Source organism: Sus scrofa, chromosome X (assembly GCF_054392235.1).
Source record: "Sus scrofa isolate SSC_HxYL_T2T_F1_AM1 chromosome X, Sscrofa_HxYL_maternal_Yorkshire_Landrace_v2.0, whole genome shotgun sequence".
Taxonomy (NCBI): Eukaryota; Metazoa; Chordata; class Mammalia; order Artiodactyla; family Suidae; genus Sus; species Sus scrofa.
Window position 1 is genome coordinate 78,486,303 of NC_139401.1, and position 18,854 is coordinate 78,505,156.

The 18,854-nt window shown below is 36.8% G+C and overlaps 2 protein-coding genes across 7 annotated transcripts in view; one reads left to right on the top strand and one right to left on the bottom strand.

Moving 5' to 3' along the window:
* APOOL (apolipoprotein O like) overlaps window positions 1–18,854 on the top strand; it is a 443,755-nt gene that overhangs the window by 260,917 nt on the left and 163,984 nt on the right. The window lies entirely within an intron of this gene.
* The window catches only part of POF1B (POF1B actin binding protein), a 76,692-nt gene that overhangs the window by 39,516 nt on the left and 18,322 nt on the right, over window positions 1–18,854 (bottom strand). For 4 of the 6 annotated variants that reach the window (XR_014835864.1, XM_013986277.3, XM_013986275.3 and 1 more), the window contains 3 exons: window positions 17,549–17,629; window positions 8,406–8,507; window positions 2,785–2,967 (listed from right to left, as the gene is read on the bottom strand). Coding sequence is in view for 5 of the 6 variants with exons in the window: in XM_013986277.3 (XP_013841731.1) it covers window positions 2,785–2,967; window positions 8,406–8,507; window positions 17,549–17,629 (366 nt within the window). In the remaining variant the exon portion in view is untranslated. The remainder of the gene's footprint in view (window positions 1–2,784; window positions 2,968–8,405; window positions 8,508–17,548; window positions 17,630–18,854) is intronic. The other 2 variants (XM_021080028.2, XM_013986276.3) reach the window with 1 other exon arrangement.

Below are 18,854 nucleotides of genomic sequence, written 5' to 3' on the forward strand. Positions count from 1 at the left end.
TGAGCTGTGGTATAGGTTGCAGACACCACTCGGATCCTGCGTTGCTGTGGCTGTGCCATAGGCTGTCAGCTGCAGCTCTGAGTCAGTCCCTAGCCTGGGAACTTTCATATGCCGCATGTGCAGCCCTAAAACAAAATAAAACAAAATTAAAAAAAAAAGCCTGACATCTACTCTAATACTCTTTAGAGACTCTTCCATTCATGTGGAAGAGACATGTAAACACCAAGGAGCCTAGGGGACAACTCATTCTCTGCCCTCCTTTATCCATGGGATCTGCACAATCAGGTTACCCCATCCTAACTCCAGGAGTGGATCCAATGCTACGTTATCCACATAGATGGAAATTTCTAACTCTAAGCTCCCCAGGGCACTATTCTGTTTCCCGCAGTACTTCAACTTTAACTGTATAAACTGAAAAACCAGGAAAAAAATCTATAAAAAAGCCTCCAGACTTTAACAAAGCTATATGGGTATCTCAAACTGAAGTAGAATAATAAAAATAGAAAGAAATATATTAGTTACCCAACTCTGCCCATTTTCTAAACAGACAATGGCTGATCTGGTTAGATATATTATTAATTGTACAAAACTAATGAAAGGATATCATAGCTTACCAATGCCGCTGGACAAGATTCTTAAACCTGTAATATTGTTCCCATCACTGATAACTGTCCTTTACTCCATTCTCACTGCCATTATTCTAAGTTTAAGTTTTATGTTTTGACTTTTGAAATAGCTTTTAATAATGTTCTTTCTGCAAAGCCTTCTTTGTGGCATTTTTTCATGTTGTAGACTTTATAATTTATGAAGCATGTCAAACATATTTTCATTTACTCTTTACATCAACCATGTGAAGTAGACATTACTACCTAAATTTTATGGATGAGGTAATTTCTGAGAGATTTAGTATTTTTAAAGAACACACAGCTTGAAAGGGACATAGCTAGGACTAGAACCCAGGTTTTCTACCTAGAAGCTAGTCTACTTTCTATCACCATACCTCCCTGGTGGCAGACTCTTAATCCATTTCTCTATTCATGTTTACATTATTGAGCAAGGACTCTCCACATTACTGCCTCAATTTCAAAAGGGAGCTCTCGATAAGCTCCAGAGTCAGGCTATCTATGTATGAACCCTGGCTCTACCACATGCTAGCTGTGAAAGCCTTTTTTTTTTTTTTTTTTTTTTTTTTTTGTCTTTTTGTCTTTTTGGGTTGCACCTGCCACATATGGAGGTTCCCAGGCTAGAGGTCCAATTGGATCTGCAGCTGCTAGCCTACACCACAGTCACAGCAACAGAAATGCCAGATGCAAGCCGCATCTGTGACCTACACCAGAGGTCATGGCAATGCCGGATCCTTAACCCACTGAAGGAGGCCAAGGATCGAACCCTCATCCTCATGGATGCTAGTCAGGTTCGCTAACCACTGAGCCACAATAGGAACTCCCTTTTTTTTTCTTTTATTTTTGTGCGAGCCTTTTCCAGTAATGTAACGTCTCTGAAACTTAGCTTATCTGAGCAATAAGTGCAACGATGATACCTTCTTCATTTGATCATTGCAAGAAAAGATTAATCAATATTCCAATCTATCTTGTACAAAACTGCTAGAATAAACCTCCTAAATCCTACCTATCAGTATTTTCACTCGCTCTCCATTGCCTGCCAAATAAAGTTCAAAATTTTAAACATTACCTCCAAAGACCTCATGATCTGGCCTTAATGTATTATTTTAAACCTATGCTCTAGTACTCTTCATCCCATGTCTTCCTTGCCATACAAACTGAAACATTAACTATTCCCAAAATCCAAAATATACTTTCCCCAATATATGACTTTGTTTATGTGATTTCCTGTTCTTGGGACGTCCATGCCACACCACAGTACCACACATGGAAATTCTGCTCACTCTTCAAAGTCCAGGTCAACCTCTATCTCCTCAACAAAGCTCTCCTAGATCTCCCAGTTGAAATCTTTTTGCCTTTAACACTTGTATAACAGATGTTTACAAGATTTGAAAGTATTCAGAATATAAATTAGTCACTGATGATTGTGTCCCAAGAGATTTATTCTTAGCAACTAAGTTTTAGTTTCTATTTTGTTGATACAATAAAATGTTCACATATTCTGACTTGAGTTAATATACCACATTTTCAAAGAAAAAATATAGGAAGTAATTAGCAGCTTGTGAAATGTGACCACTACAATCACCTCAGACAATATCATTTCCAATTCATTGTTCATTTAAATACCATACTTCATTAAAATATTTAATATTGTACAACAATTGGACATATTTTAGAACTGATGATCAGCTAGAAATTAGGTATTCATCGATTCCTAACTTCCCTCGTAGATTTATTAGTAGACATGAATTATTTTGTTTTCTGAGAAGAGATGAAAAAATTTGTTTTTATTTATTTATTTTTTGTCATTTTTTATTTTATGATTTTTATTTTTTATATTATAGTTGATTTACAGGGTTCTGTCAAAGTGACCCAGTCATACATACATACATATATATATTCTTTTTCTCACATTATCCTCCAACATGTTTCATCACAAGTAACTGCCTGTGATATACAGCAGGATCTCATTGCTTATCCACTCCAAATGCAATAGTTTAAAATGCCATAACAAAACACAAATCCCAATGGTATAACTCCTCAATATTTTGAAGAAAACTTAATGAAGGAATCAGTACAGCAGTGTGAGAGAGGTTTAAGAGCATTATTTCAGTTTTATATCCTTATAAAAGGATTATATATAAAAGCTGATTAATCTTACCTGCTCATGTGTATGGTTTGCTCCACCATGGCACAGTTCATTTCCAGTGTTTGTAGAAATTAAATCACTTCCTGTGATTGTTTGTGTTTGCTGGCTAGAATGAGATTGTTGACAGTGTGGAGAGTAGATGATCTGAGGCTGTTGGACAAAGTGATGATGGCATTGAACCTGAGGATAGCATTCCTAAAACATATACACACACCAAAAGTAGTCACTGAGAATAAAAATTGCTATTAAAAGAAAACCCAACTGAATCTATTTCAACAAATTTATGTGTTCTTTCACAAGATAATTCAAACCGTGGGATTAATAATAAGTGATCTATTTTCCTCAGTTGTTCCATTGGGACAAATTTTATTGAAATCTATTTTTATTCGATCAGGTGGCTGTGACCATCCAAATACTTAACCAAGTTGGCCAGGGAATTGCATGTTCTGATTAAATTAATATTCCAGTTATACTTAACACTAAAACTATTATATTAATATTAATTAATATTTCTTTGATGATTCAACAGGCACTTCAGGATGTAATTGCATAATAATACTATAATATTGATGGATACAAAATTAGAAAATAATATAATGTAGTGATTTTCAATGTGAGGAAGTATATTAGAATCACAGTGGGGGTAGGTGAAGTTCCTATGCTTATGAAAAGCAAGCATAAATTTAAAAAAGGGATTGGAAAACAGTCAATGAGCCTTCAGATCCAGAAAACATGGCTTCTGGATAACTTGGTTAAGTATTTGGATGATCACAGCCACCTGATTCTAACTCTGATTCCGCCACTTACACTGTGATCTTGGGAAACTGCATATGCAAACTTTATAAGCCTCAGTTTCCTCATCTGTAAAAGTGAAGATAGTATGTATCTCTTTGGGTTGCTATGAGAAGTAAATTAACTAATGGTTTGCAAGGTAACTACTACAAAGTAGGTGGGTAATAAATATTTATTATTATCATATTTATCATCAGCATCATCAGCATCATCAACTTAATCCTCATTCACTCCATTAATTTTTTTTATCTTTTTAGGGCCACACCCACCACACATGGAAGTTTCCAGGCTAGGGGTCAGATCAGAGCTACAGCTGCTGGCCTACACCACAGCCACATCAATGCCAGATCCAAGCCATGTTTGTGACCTACACCACAGCTCACAGCAACACCAGATCCTTAACTGACTGAGCAAGGCCAGGGATCGAACCCACATCCTCATGGATACCAGCCGAGTTCACTACCACTGAGCCACAACAGGAACTCCCACCCCATTAATTTTGCAGAAGGAAAAAATAGCCCTGAAGTCCAGAGAAGCAAGATGACTTATTTATAGTGACACAACTAATTAATGGCAAAACTGGGGCTCAAACTCATGATTTCTTGGTCTGAGTTCTTTCAGAACGTTAAACTGAATTTGTACAGTCCTCAAAATATTCTGGAACTTGTTTTTAAACTAAATCCCTACTATCTGCTTATTTATTATGGCCTTTTTGTGTATTAGTATAGAGCAGAGAATAAGAAAACATGTCTGGTTATTTCAATTTTGGGGATCTCAGGTATGCTTGAATTTTCTATATTATTTTGTTATTATCCTACTTTGAAAATAGGCACCTGAAAGCCAGTTTTCAAAGAAAAAAAATGCTCTATTTTGAATCATAACACTACATTCATGCACATACAATTAACTTTGAATGTATAAAATCAATGCTCTATTTCATTTTGACTGTGGAAAGGTGACCTATATTAAAGTAAAATACTTCTGGAGTTCCTGTCATGGCTCAGTGGTTAATGAATCTGTCTAGGAACCATGAGGTTGTAGGTTCGATCCCTGGCCTAGCTCAGTGGGTTAAGGATCTGGTGTTGCTGTGAGCTGTGGTGTAGGTGGCGGATGCGACTCGGATTCTGCATTGCTATGGCTCTGATGTAGGCTGGTGGCTACAGCTCCAATTAGACCCCTAGCCTGGGAACCTCCATATGACATGGGTGCAGCCCTAGAAAAGACAAAAAGACAAAAAATAATAATAATAATAAAGTAAAACACTTCAAATTTTAAGGTTTTTATATAGAACAATTTTCAAGCTATATTAAATGAAGAAAACAAGATGCATAAGAATGAATATAGTATTTTGTGTAACATTTTAATGTATGTACATATATATTTATAATATATAAAACTGCATTTAATGCATAGAGCAAAAACATTTTAAGAGTGACTGCCTCTGGGAAGAGTAACTGAGAGACATGAGGGTCAGGATGGAGAAGGTGGAGAAGGTTTTTTTTTCACTATATACATTTTATTCTCCATTCATACTCTTTTTGGACCTTTTAATACTTTGTATGCTTGAAATTTTTTTACCATGTATACAAATATCTTTTCATGTATACAGAAATATTTTGAAAAATATATATAAAGAAACACATTTTACAAGTAGAAACTGCCTTGGTAGACATCTAGATAATAATGGTCATAGATTCAGTTCATAGACTCACCCTCTCTAGGCTCTCTTCAAATATGACCTACTTTACAAATATTCTAGCACTAAGTAAGACCTCTATAGTTTACTTACACAAGCCTGACTGTGTACTATCAGTAACTTCACAAATTTCAAGGATGAATGTATCATCTGTTTTTTTTTTTTTTTTTTTTTTTTTTTTTTTGTCTTTGCTATTTCTTTGGGCCGCTCTCGCGGCATATGGAGGTTCCCAGGCTAGGGGTCGAATCGGAGCTGTAGCTGCTGGCCTACGCCAGAGCCACAGCAATGAGGGATCCGAGCCGCGTCTGCAACCTACACCACAGCTCACGGCAATGCCGGATCCTTAACCCGCTGAGGAAGGCCAGGGACTGAACCCGCAACCTCATGGTTCCTAGTCGGATTCATTAACCACTGCGCCACGACGGGAACTCCTCATCTATTCTTTTATGTTACAAAATATCTTCGTACACTAGATTAGGATAAAGGCAGAAGGATAGTCTGAGAAAATCAGTTGATTCTTGAATCAAATGCTGAAAGTCTCTCTACCTGGGATGTCTTGTGGTTTCCCTGAGCCTCTGAACACTCACTGGTACCGCTGAAGTCTTAGCAGGTTTTTGGCTTTCAGTTCTTACACCTGACAACTAAAATCATTGTTCCAAAGCAAGATATCCGTACATTTCTCATACTTTTGAAGCATACTCCAAGCTGAATTTTTAATGTATAAAAGATCAAACATTTCTGATTTATCATATATTTTTATCTTCTCCCCCCCGCCTTTTATGACCACATCTTTGGCATATGGAAGTTTCCAGGCTAGGGGTTGAATAGGAGCTGCAGCTGCCAGCCTATGCCACAGCTATGGCAACGCTGGATCTGAGCCGCATCTGCAATGTCACTGCATCTTGTGGCAACACCAAATCCCTAACTCACTGAAGGAGGCCAGGGATGGAACCCGCATTTTCAGAGAGAATACATCGCATCCTTAACCTGCTGAACCACAATGGGAACTCTATATTTTGTCTTCTTTGATCAAGAAAAAATGCACAGAGTACAACTTATATGAATTGGATACTTATATTGCACTACTTTACTACCCTTTCACTACAAAAACCTCGTTTTTGGACAGGTTCCATCTCCTAAGAGCTAGTCCTATTTGAGTTAGTCTCATGTGACATTAAACAGGTTCATCCAGACTCTGGCTTTATACAGCTCATCCTATTGTAACTCTATCACTGAGGAAATTCAACTAGATCAAAGCAGTTGTAGTTCAGTACACATGGTTCCTTTTATCTTGAGCAGTCTCCCATGACAGTTCCAAAACTCACAAATCATTTGTCTTTAATAAGAAAAGTGAACATATAAAAGTCAATATTCAAGTTAATACTAGGTAGAACCAATGTTCTCTTAAAGTCTTCTTTAATTGTTCCAGATACATAGCAATAATGATTTACAGTATATTCAATATTTTCCTTTAAGGCCAAGATTTAGAAAAGCTATTTATCCTCTTTGAAATAAGAAGTTGGAAGCAACATGAAATGTGTCTCAAACATTCCTTATTGTTTTGGCAGTCTAGTTAAAGGACAGGTGTTATAATTTGGTGGCTTGAGAAAAGTGCCCTTTGAAGAACTGACATGTTTGATGAAATTTTTCTATTTGATATTGTAGTATTCTGAAATATTCTGCTCTTCCTCTGGAAAATATGTGTTTAATATGTACTATACCAAAACCCTTCAGACTATATCCAGTTTTCCAAGGAGATCAGAATCTTAAAGATTTGGATGCTTATTGAAATGAGTTTACTAATTGCATTTTTGTTGGGTATCAAATGAATGCTAATACAATAGTTTCTATCTATTAGGTAACAACTGTCCATAAATGCTTATAAAAATAAGACATGTTCTCATGCCAAGGAAAATGAAAAAGGTGAAAAAGGTGAATTTAATATGTTTTCGTGTTTCTTTTGTATATAAGAAAAATAATCATTTTTGATCAAAATTCACTTGATAACACTTCACTGCCTGTTATGTGTTGAAATTGTGCCCCTCCAAAAAAAGATTTGTTGAAGTCCTATGCCCCAGTACTTCGGAATCAAGTTAAAACGAAATCATTAGGATGACTCCTAATCAAATATGACTGGTACTCCATTAAAAAAGGGGGGAATTTAGACACAGAAACAAACATGCACAGAGGGAAGACCATGTGAAGACACACAGGGAGGATGTTGTGTGACAATGGAGAATTAAAGTTATGCGTCTACAAGCCAAGGAATGCCTGCAGCCACCAGAAACTAGGAGATTGTCAGGGAAGAGTTCCTTCCAAATAGAAGCTTTAGAGTGAGCCTGGCCCTTCCAACGTGTGATTTCATATTTCTGGCCTCCAGAACTGTGAAACAATAAATTTCTGTTGTTTCAAGCCATACGGATTGTGGTACTTTTTTATAGCAGCCCTAAGAAACTAGCACGCTGTCCTAGCTCAAGAGATAAATCCCAGGCTTTGTCTGGGCTAGGTATGATTGTATCCACTGAGCAGAGCAATGTGATACCTCTGCTGGCTATAGTAACAACTCTGCTCCAAGGAACGATGGGCAGGGGGAGAGGGGAGCTCTAGATGACATGGAATTACCATCACCCTGCTGCAGTTTTGTAATTTGTAGTCCACCTCTCAATTAGGCTTAATGGAATTTCAAAGACCTGACTTAGTTTGCTAGATCTTTTTACAGTGTACAGTATTTTACAGATCTGTTCATAGTGTTCATCTAAAAATTCATTTCATATTAAATGAATTAAGACAAAATTACAAAGCCTTAAATTACGATTTTTGTGATCCCAGTTTAGAAAAAAAGATACAAAGCACTAGGATATCTATATTAAGTTCAGATTCTTCTATTAATTTTCTCTATGACCGGACATATCTTTATTTCAGTTTCCAGGTCAGTAAAATGAGGAAAATAATACTTCAAATGAGGAACAGAAATTAAAGTGTTAAGGATGATATGAAGGGCTGCAGATATAATGAGGTATTATTATATGACTCATAGTGGTCTTGCCTGACATTTGACAAATGAGTGCCATTTTAGCTCTATTAAAATATTCATAATTCAAAAGTATAAATTTATAAAATAAGCCTTAAAACAAATTTTACATACCTGATCCGTATTTAGCTTCTCCACTTTTCTTATGGTTTTTTCATAAATTACATTGTTTCCTGGAAAGAAATGGCCTCCTCTTAGGAATGGCGACAGTGATTCCTATAAAGACAGTAAAGACTGCGTTTTGCTTTGAAAGTTACCTTTTCAGAGGAATTTGAACTTAAGCAAATATCCAGTCTCCAATAAACTCTGAGGTAGTGGCAGACTTTGGGAGTGGAATGACATCCTAGTAAGGTTCTGAGAGATATGAGGAAATAGTAATAAAGATAGTCCATCTCTCCTACTACATTTTACTAAGGCCTAACAAAGTGTTTTGGGGAAACTGGAAAGGGGTGAGAAAGATTTTTGTTTCTGTTCCTAAGGCAAGATATAATGTTTCCTCTGCAGTAGACAGGCATGAGGTCAACCTCACCTAAATTGGGTTCACTGGCAAGTTTCTCCTTATTCTAAAGTATTATTGGAGAAATGGAAAATAAACATAATTTGACACCACTGAGCATAAAGTAGGTAGAATTACATTAAATTTTTTTTTTCGTGGAACTCAATTCAGGTGGTCTTGAAGTGTACAGTTCTTATTTGTGATTATAATCAAAGCTAAGACTCAGTACAACATATGTTTTTGAATACTGAGAACAGAGTAGAGGCTTTAAGAGCCACTGTATTTCCATATAATCAACTAAATTATTGTGGGATTATCCAAGTACTTAGAAGATGTCAGCCAATGAAATAAAGGCTGATGACATGTCCAAGATCTGAAAGAAACCAGGGAAGAGCTAATAAGAATCAGACCAGAAGTCTAAAATAAATGTAATATGTACTATACTCCTCTCCCTCTTTTGGTTTTCATATGACTCTTCACTTGTATAGGAAGAATTGAGGCTATTTTGTTAAAAACCCTGAATCAAATTTATTTTTGTAATCCAGGGTAACAGTATAGAATGGGATTGGCCAAACCCATTACCAGTTAATGTGTTTAGGATCACTTCAAAATTAACAAAATATGATAGCATTTTTGTAGACTGCTATTATAAAAGCTCTTAGAACACTGGTTGTTGAGAAGGAAAGACACTCTTGAACCCAAAGTATATACTTCTTGTAATTAAGTTTGGATAAAACATGCTTGAACTAAATGTTCCTGGGATACTTTGGTAAGACAAACACATAAGTGATTCATTTTGACTAGCAGATGAATTACTAAATCTAAATATATATGTATTTGAATTCCCCTAGGAACTATTTTGTGTGTATTTTTATTTTAAAAAAGCCTCTTTGGTAGTTATTTACACTCATGTAACACGTGTTTAAGAGCTTACTATGCATATTATACTTTGATAATTATTACAAAGCACAAATCAAACTTAAATCATTACTAGGAGCATTGAATATTGATGAAGGTTCATCAAATTACAGCCAGAAGCTTATTTTTATAATGTCGCCAAGCTAAGAATGGTATTTATATTATTAAAAGACTATAGGTTAAAAGAAAAAGACCAAGACCCTATGTGACCAGCAAAGCCCAAAATATTTACTATATAGCCCTTTACAGGAAAAGTTTGCTAATCCCTGGTCTGGATGATGTATGAACACACATGTCTATAAGGTAAGGAAGAAAAAGGCAGGTGCCCACAAAAGGAACAGGGAAATAACTTGTGGGAGTTCCATCTGGCAGTGCTCAGATAGGTTACTTGGATCAGGTGGCATCTGAGAGAATATTAAGGTTGTCTTTGAATATAAGGAGGTGAAAGAAAATGGTATTCCAGGTGAAAAAATCAAAGTAAGTCAAGACACCAAGGTTGGAAAATTGTGTATGTTTTATATAGGAAACATACTTGGCAGATGGAACTTGATTCTGCCAACAGTGAGATGCCTTTAAATATGTCTACTTCAGGAAGATTAATTGAGGTCTGGAAAGAATTTAGGTAAGGAATCCAGTTAGAAAATTATCCTAAATCATCAAGGACAATACTTTTCCAAGATGAATCTGAGATCATGAACCCAAAGAATCTACTACTGGGCCAATGGTACCAAAAACAAAAACAGTAAAGTTGGAGACATGGAGTTCTATGTTCTCCTGGTAAGAATCTAAGTCTGATTCATATTCCTCATAACACTTAGCAAAGTATATAGTTGATAGTAATCCCTTAAACATGTGTGAACTTACTGAAAACTAGCAAAAAGACTCTTTTATAGCACATAGTTGAAAACGCATGCCTAGAACTGAATGGGGATTTCATGGCTACCATTCTAGATTTCAGAATCATATGCTTAGAAGTTATAATTAAAATCACTCAATTGCTGAAAAGGTAAATGAAGATCAAAGACAGAGCTAGACTAGTCTTAAGAGGTATGAAAATCATAAGGAAAAAAAATGTCATAAAGCCAAGAGAGGAGAAATTTTTAAGAGGCAATAGATATAAATGAGTGAAGGCATAAATGCTTCAGAGAGGTCAACAGGTGAGAATTACAGAGTAGATTAGATTTGGACTACTACAAATCTGTCGCATTTGACTACTAAAATTAGTGGAAGCAGGTACAATGGAAAAAAATTCTGGAGTAACGAAATTTGTATTCAGTTTCTGCCTCTATACCAACATGCTGTGGAAATTTAGGCAAGTCATTTAGCTCCTCTGAGGCTCAACTCTTTTAGTAATGCAGAGTACTTTACAACAAGAAAAATAACATATAGATAAAGTACTTTGTCATTTTAATGCATAGATGATCTTGGTTTTGAATAATACAGTAATATAATATTTAAAATACACACTGAATTTAAAATAATTTATGAGAATCTTGTTAGAACTTTTCTAGGATATCAAGTTTAAAAATATACAAAAGTAATCTTGTTGACTTTATCCATCTTGAATACTACATAGTGAATGAACAGATGATTGAATGAGAAGGGATGATATCAACTTTCATCCTAAAGATATAAGCATCTTATAGTAGGGGAAAAATTTAGCAAAAGCATGAAAATTTTCTTCTCTGTGAACTAAATTTCACTGTATATGCTGAACTATTATTATTTTTTTAAAAAAGAAAAATGACTTAGGTATTGACAGTGTTGATTCTCCCTAAACTGTGTGTTGGACTCATTATTTTAAATGACCTAATGAAAGAAATATTTCTCAATTTAAAGGATTATTACTTTCCCCAAATCTATAAGAAAGTAAAACCGGAGTTCCCGTCGTGGCGCAGTGGTTAACGAATCCGACTAGGAACCAGGAGGTTGCGGGTTCGGTCCCTGCCCTTGCTCAGTGGGTTAAGGATCCTGCGTTGCCGTGAGCTGTGGTGTAGGTTGCAGACATGGCTCGGATCCTGCGTTGCTGTGGCTCTGGCTTAGGCCAGTGGCTACAGCTCCGATTCGACCCCTAGCCTGGGAACCTCCATATGTCGCGGGAGCGGCCCAAAGAAATAGCAAAAAGACAAAAAAAAAAAAAAAAAAGAAAGTAAAACCAAATATTAATACAAATAAATCACCCTGCATAAAACAGGCCAGCGAAATTAAGTCTTAGATTCCTGACAAATGAGCTGCTAGACAGTTTCACTATTTTGGCAGCTTATTTTTTTCGTACCTTACATTTGAATTGGTGCCAGATCCACCCTAAAAATTAGCAGGTATTTTCAAATGGTTGATCTTATAATTTAATCACTAATTTTAGAACCTCTGGGAGTAGTTCTCACATCTAACAAAGCACATAATCCCCAGCATCTACTTCATTGTTCCCAGGCCATGAAATCTTGCTGGAGAAAATTTTTTTCAAAAGATTTCCTCACAATATTGTAAGTCAACTATATTTCAAAAAAACATTTTTAAAGATTTGTTGATTTGGCTCAGTACAAATTCAAGTCATCCAACTTTCAGTGGCCTTCCAACATTCATGGTCCTACTTGTATTCATCACATTCTCTGTAACTGTGGTTACAAATCTTTCTTTTCTTCAATGCCTTGTGCTCCTGTTCCTTTGTTCCTGCTTCTACTTAATGAGAAAACTAAGATAATCTATCCAATGAGATTCCTCCATTTTTCTCCCCACCTCAAAAACCTCTCTTCAGTTTTTGCTCCTTCAAGTTATCATGGTGAAAGATATACTCGTTTTTTTTCTGGAAGTCACTTTTCAATCTGTACCCAGGATCCTAACCGCCCCGCACCATTTTTTCTGACAAAGCAAAAGACTTTATTGGGAAGGAGCACCTGGGAGGAAAACAGCAGGGTAAGAGAACCCAGGAGAACTGCTCTCAAAAGTTTCTGAGCAACAACCCGACTTTCTTTTTTTTTTTTTTTTTTTGCTGTGCCTAACAGCATGTGTAAGTCCCTGGGCCAGGGATCAAGCCCACACTACAGCAGCAGCCCAGGCTGCTGCAGTGATATCACCTGATCCTTAACCCACTGCACCACAAGAGAACTCCTTTATCCACTATTTTTAAAAATCTTTTTAGGGCCACGCCCACACCAGGCTCGGGGTTGAATAGGAGCTACAGCTGCTGGCCTACACCATAGCTTCAGCAACGCAGGATCTGAGCCGTGTCCACAAACTACACCACAGCTCATGGCAATGCCAGATCCTTAACCCACTGAGCAAGGCCAGGGATCGAACCGGCATCCTCGTGGATACTGGTCAGGCTCATTACCACTGAGCCACAATGGGAATTCCCTGTATCCACTCTTGACTCTTCCAGAATTGTATCCCATTTGTTCTCTGTTGAATATTTAGTTTTATTATTAGTTATTTTCCTCTGTCTATAAGTCTCTGAGATCTCCAAGATACTGTTTTCTCCCTTAGCTACCATCTCATCTCGCCTTCCTTTGACCCAATACGCTTCTTAGAAGAGTAATCCTCACATTTCCTCCACTTCCTGATCTAGTTACCCATTACTTTTTGCATCCGATTTTTTGCCTCCAAATGTACAGCTTCTCTCTCAAATATCACCATTGCTTTTTTAAAACCTCATTTTAAAAACTCTATTTTCAAACCTCATCCTCCTTGGCCCTTTATTCATTTGAGATGGCTTACCACTCCCTCTATTTGCTTCACCTAGTCTGTGTTTACATCTCTCACTGACAATTCCTTTGCCTGTGAAAGTGGCTCCTTCCTTCTGTTTCTTCAGAGACAGCATTTTAGGTTCTGACTTCAACCCCTCTCCATTACCTCTCAGTTATCTCACTCATTCCCACAGGTATGAGGAAAATTTTAAGAGGAATAACTCCTATGTCTCTATCACGAATGTGACCTTCCTCGAGTCATTTTTTAACTGCCTATTGGGCATCTTCCCTCCCATGCACCTCAAATGCTACTAGTTCAAACAGATCACAAAATCTTCCACTTTCCCAAACCATTTTCTCCTCTCTCTTACTTCTTAAATCTTTTTATTGGGCTACCATGTTCCCAGTATTTCAAACTGAATCAGCTTAGGTCACATTTGATTTTTCTTCTTTTTAACCCTAAATCTAATATGCTATTAAATCTTGGCAAAACTACTCCAAGAATAACTGTCAGAAAATATAGAGAGTGATTGATTTAGTCAGAAGACCTAAGCAAGTCACATTATTTAAGCTTTTGTTCCCTCACTAATAAAATGATATCAATAACAATATTCATTGAAATAATTCCTTAAATACCATGATAAATCCTTCTCTGATTCCCCCAAACAAAAGTGTTATCTCCAACCTCTGAACTCTAATAAGACTTTGTCTGTATTTCTCTCATGGCATCTATCATACACCCCACCATGTATTTTACATAGCTGTGTGTAGACATGTCTTTTTCCCCTTTCTGAGAGGAATTGTAAGCTTTTTGGGTTTGGAAATGATGTCTTATTTCCTTTTATTTTTCAATTTGAAGGCTGTATAGTGCCCTTCCTACAGCAGGAGTTCTGCAACTGGAAAATTAATGAAAATGATTAATATCAGTTGGGTTCTATCTACTTATGGAACAAAAATATTTGCCCTATTTCTGAGTCAGGTTATATACCAGAATGCATAAATCCCTTGACTAAAATGACAATAAATGGGAGTTCCCGTCGTGGCGCAGTGGTTAACGAATCCGACTAGGAACCATGAGGTTGCAGGTTCAGTCCCTGCCCTTGCTCAGTGGGTTAAGGATCTGGCGTTGCCATGAGCTGTGGTGTAGGTTGCAGATGCGGCTCGGATCCCGCGTTGCGGTGGCTCTGGCGTAGGCCGGTGGCTACAGCTCTGATTCGACCCCTAGCCTGGGAACCTCCATATGCCGCGGGAGCGGCCCAAGAAATAGCAAAAAAAGACCAAAAAAAAAAAAATTATAAAAAAAATAAATAAAAAATTAAAATGGCAATACATGGAAAATAAGGAAGATCAGGAACAACCAAAAATAAAAAGGCTGAACAGAGTTAGAAGAAAATCATAATAAGAGAGGTGGACTGAGATCAGTATAATTACAGGGAGAAGAAGTAAAGATTAGACAAACTGGGAGGTGAAAGAGGATAAAGTAGCCATTTAAGAAGCTCGGATTATTATAAATATTATAAGTAAGCCAGAATCTTCTCCTAGGGGAATTTAAAAGAACAAACAAAAAGATACATAAAATGGGGAATATATTTAGACAGGATTGTTAAACTGTTCTGCAAAACCAGTTAGATTATTTTTGTATATAAAGTATGGAGATTGAAATTTGTTTTATTCCTCAATAATGGAAAGAGTTAAACAAGCTTTAAAATGATCATTTTTTAACCCTCTGCTAGATCCTCTCCCTGAGAAACTATCTGCTTCTTTGCAGTTGAACACAACCACAATAATAAGACTTTACAGAGGCAAGCTCAGTGTTACAAATATGTTATGTACTTGCATATATATTTCTAATTTCTCTGCTTTCGTGATTACACTGTGGCTGAGGGGGATGGGGGAGGGGAAGGTGGTATGTAGGTGGGTCTCTCGATCCTAATTCACCTACATTGTCAATAGACCGCAATTCTCAAATATTTCTCTCCCGTATCTGCATTGTTCAATTTCATTTCCAGCTCTGCTGTTTTGAAACAAAATGGTTTGGGGCCAGTTAAAAACTTAAGTTCCAAGAGGACTGGGACATTTTTTTTTTTTGTTCATTGCTCTATCCTTAGTTCTTAGGGCAATTTTTGGCACATAGGCAATCAATAAAATCTCACAGAATAAATGAAAACTTTGTGCTTCTGTTTTCTCAGTTTCTTAGGATTAAATGAGATAAAATATGTAAATTGTCTAGCATGGAGTGTATATCCAATAAATATTAATTCTTTCATTTCCTCATTAACTAAAGAGTAAGAATTCACCTAAAGTCACATATTAATTACTGGCAAAGAGGGTTGGAATTCAAATGATTTGACATTTAAATCTTTCTGCAGATATATTCTAGGCAAACACAGCAATTCTCACATCATGAAAAAAAAGGTGCCATCTAGAACTAATTATTTGAAAGCCACGGATAGCAAGTATAGTACACATCCAAGTATAGTATATTCCCCAGTTCCCAAAAGGAAGAAAAAGAGAGTGGAAGGAAAAGGGGAAAGCGTAAAGTCATTGGTCAAGTTGTAGAAAGAGGCATACTCTCCTGTCCCAGGCCTTCCTACTATCTCCCTTTCCCTACACACATTTTTCAGATTTGTTGCTTAAACACTTCATTCTGCAAAAGAAGCAAGCAGCTGCTTTACCATAATCACATTCTTTTGATATTTACATAGACATATGAAAACCCAAGCAAATGTCCAAAACAATCACCCCCTCCAACAGAGAGCCTGCATGCTCATAGGTTCACACATGCACACATGCACAACTAACAGCCTCCCTAGCTAAAGAGACATGAGAAAATAAATTCTAAATGAATAAAGAAAGAAGAGGCGGGAGTTCCCATCCTGGCGCAGCAGAAATGAATCCGACTAGGAAACGTAAGGTTGCGGGTTCTATCCCTGGCCTCTCTCAGTGGGTTAAGGATTCAGCATTGCCATGAGCTGTGCTGTAGGTTGCAGACGCGCCTCTGATCCTGCGTGGCTGTGGCTGTGGCCAGCAGCTGTAACTCTGATTGGACCCCTAGCCTGGGAACCTCCATATGCCATGGGTGCTACCCTAAAAAGCAAAAAAAAAAAAAAAACAAAAAACAAAAAACAAAAAACAACGAAGAGGGGAGATAGATACAAGCAGAAGAGTAGTACATCCTCACCACCCAACTAGACTAGTACCAAGAGTGTTATCCTAATTTAAATTTAACCTTTTGCTTTCCTTGGCTGAAGTAAATGATCAATTTTATTTTGTGAGAGAATGGAGAATTGTTTCCTGCAATACTGGAAAAACAAAGAAAAAAGCAAAGAATTGCTGTATTATTATCTGGGGCACATTGTTTCTATTTGTGAAAATTCTGTCCTTAGAAACCCATAGAAGAACCACCTGGTGCAGCCAAAGTGAGACTCTGTGTGTGTGTGTGTGTGTGTATGTGAGAGAGAGAGAGAGAGAGAGAGAGAGTGTGTGTGTGTGTGTGTGTGTGTGTGTGTGTGTGTGTGTTGAGGAAGGCTTATTACTTACTATAGGGAATTTTTTTTACATAATTTGCTCCTCAAAATAAGACAGAGAATAATATCCTAGTTTATAAAATATAAGGTTGTGTATCTTTGTAAAAGATATAATGATGTAATTTTCAAAAGACCTTATTACCAGGCACAAAAGTTTATACACCACAGGCAATACCAAAGGCATGGAGACACATTTGAACTTTTGACTTTGCATTTTCTTCTTCCTAGCCCATATCACAATGGCAAATCTAAATAGACTAAAGACTCTAACCCCCAATGCAACAGGTGATAATTTTATATGAAGCCTGTGAAAGAACTTTGTCCCTTTTTCCTTTGGTTCAAAGTGCACAAAAATCCATTGTAGCACATGGGTGGTGCTGCACAGATGGAAAGACTTTATAACCTAAGAATTTCCATGCTACTTGGAACTGCTGCATCTCTGAGGCACATGGTTGTCTGGAATTAAAGATTCCAGACTTTTTTCATATTAATGTTTAGAAATTAACTCTTTATAACTAGAAGAAAGTCCAACAATCTGATTTTAGGAATCTGGTAAGTGACTCACCCTTCTTATTTAAGCTATCAACTTCTGAGGAATTATAGGTTGGGGCAAGAGTGCATGATATAGCTTACCTGTTCAGGATTTTGCACTATATATCTCCTAATAGTGGTCTGTGGATATGAAGTGACTTTCACTGTTGGAGAATGGAGTTCCTGTGAAGAAAAAATAAAACTGCACATAAATCATAGTTATTTAGTGACCTTGGAGCAATCAATAATAGGGAGAAATTTTCAAAGTGAAACTGTAAAAATCACTGGCATAAATGATGACATATGAGTTTATGTATGGTTAATTTCAGTCTCAAAACACATATGAAACATAAACACATATGTTTACAGGCTTGGCATTATTAAATACCTAAATATGCTAGCTATTTATCTTTTTTCTTTTTTTTTTTAGGACCACACCCACAGCATATGGAAGTTCCCAGGCTAGGGGTTGAATCGGAGCTACAGCTGCCAACCTACACCACAGCCACAGCAACACCAGATCCAAGCTGCCTCTGCAACCTATACCACAGCTTGTGGCAATGCGGGATCCTTTGATCCACTGAGCAAGACTAGGGATCAAACCCCCATCCTCATGGATACTAGTTGGGTTTGTTTCCACTGTACCACAAAAGGAACTCCCTAGGTATTTCTACTTATACACATTACAAACTACATTTGATAAGAGCCTCAAAATAGTTGTTTCACTGTAAATTCCCCATGATTAGAAGAAAATATATCTTAATATTTATTAATCAGATCTTAGATTAATCTTAATCAGATATTTAGAAAGTACATCCTATATTTTAAATGAAAAGAAACACAAAGAGAAAAATGTGTGTGTGTGTGTGTGTGTGTGTGTATTTAAACATTTAAATCTTCAGTGCATTGGTCAGGGAAGGTCATAAATAATGTTAAAAGGGGAGTTCCTGTCCTGGCTCAGTGGTTAACGAATCCGACTAGGAACCATGAGGTTGTGGGTTCGATCCCTGGCCTTGCTCAGTGGGTTAAGGATCTGGTGTTGCCGTGAGCTGTGGTGTAGGTCACAGACATGGCTTGGATCCCACATTGTTGTGGCTCTGGTGTAGGCCGGCATAGACCCCTGGGCTGGGAACCTCCATATGCAGCAGGTATGGCCCTAGAAAAAGATTTAAAAAAATAATAATAATGTTAAAAGGGAGATAAAACACTAGAACAAAGTCATTTGTAAACTTTTGATATAAAAAGAGTCGATATCATTATTATAAAGAGAACTTTTATATACCTCAGTTAGAAAAAAATCTTCACACCAATAGAAAAATGAGCAAATGGCATAAAAGCAGAAAAGCAGATGATTAATAGAAAACAAAAGGTATTCAACCCAACTAGGAATCAAATAAACATAACAAAA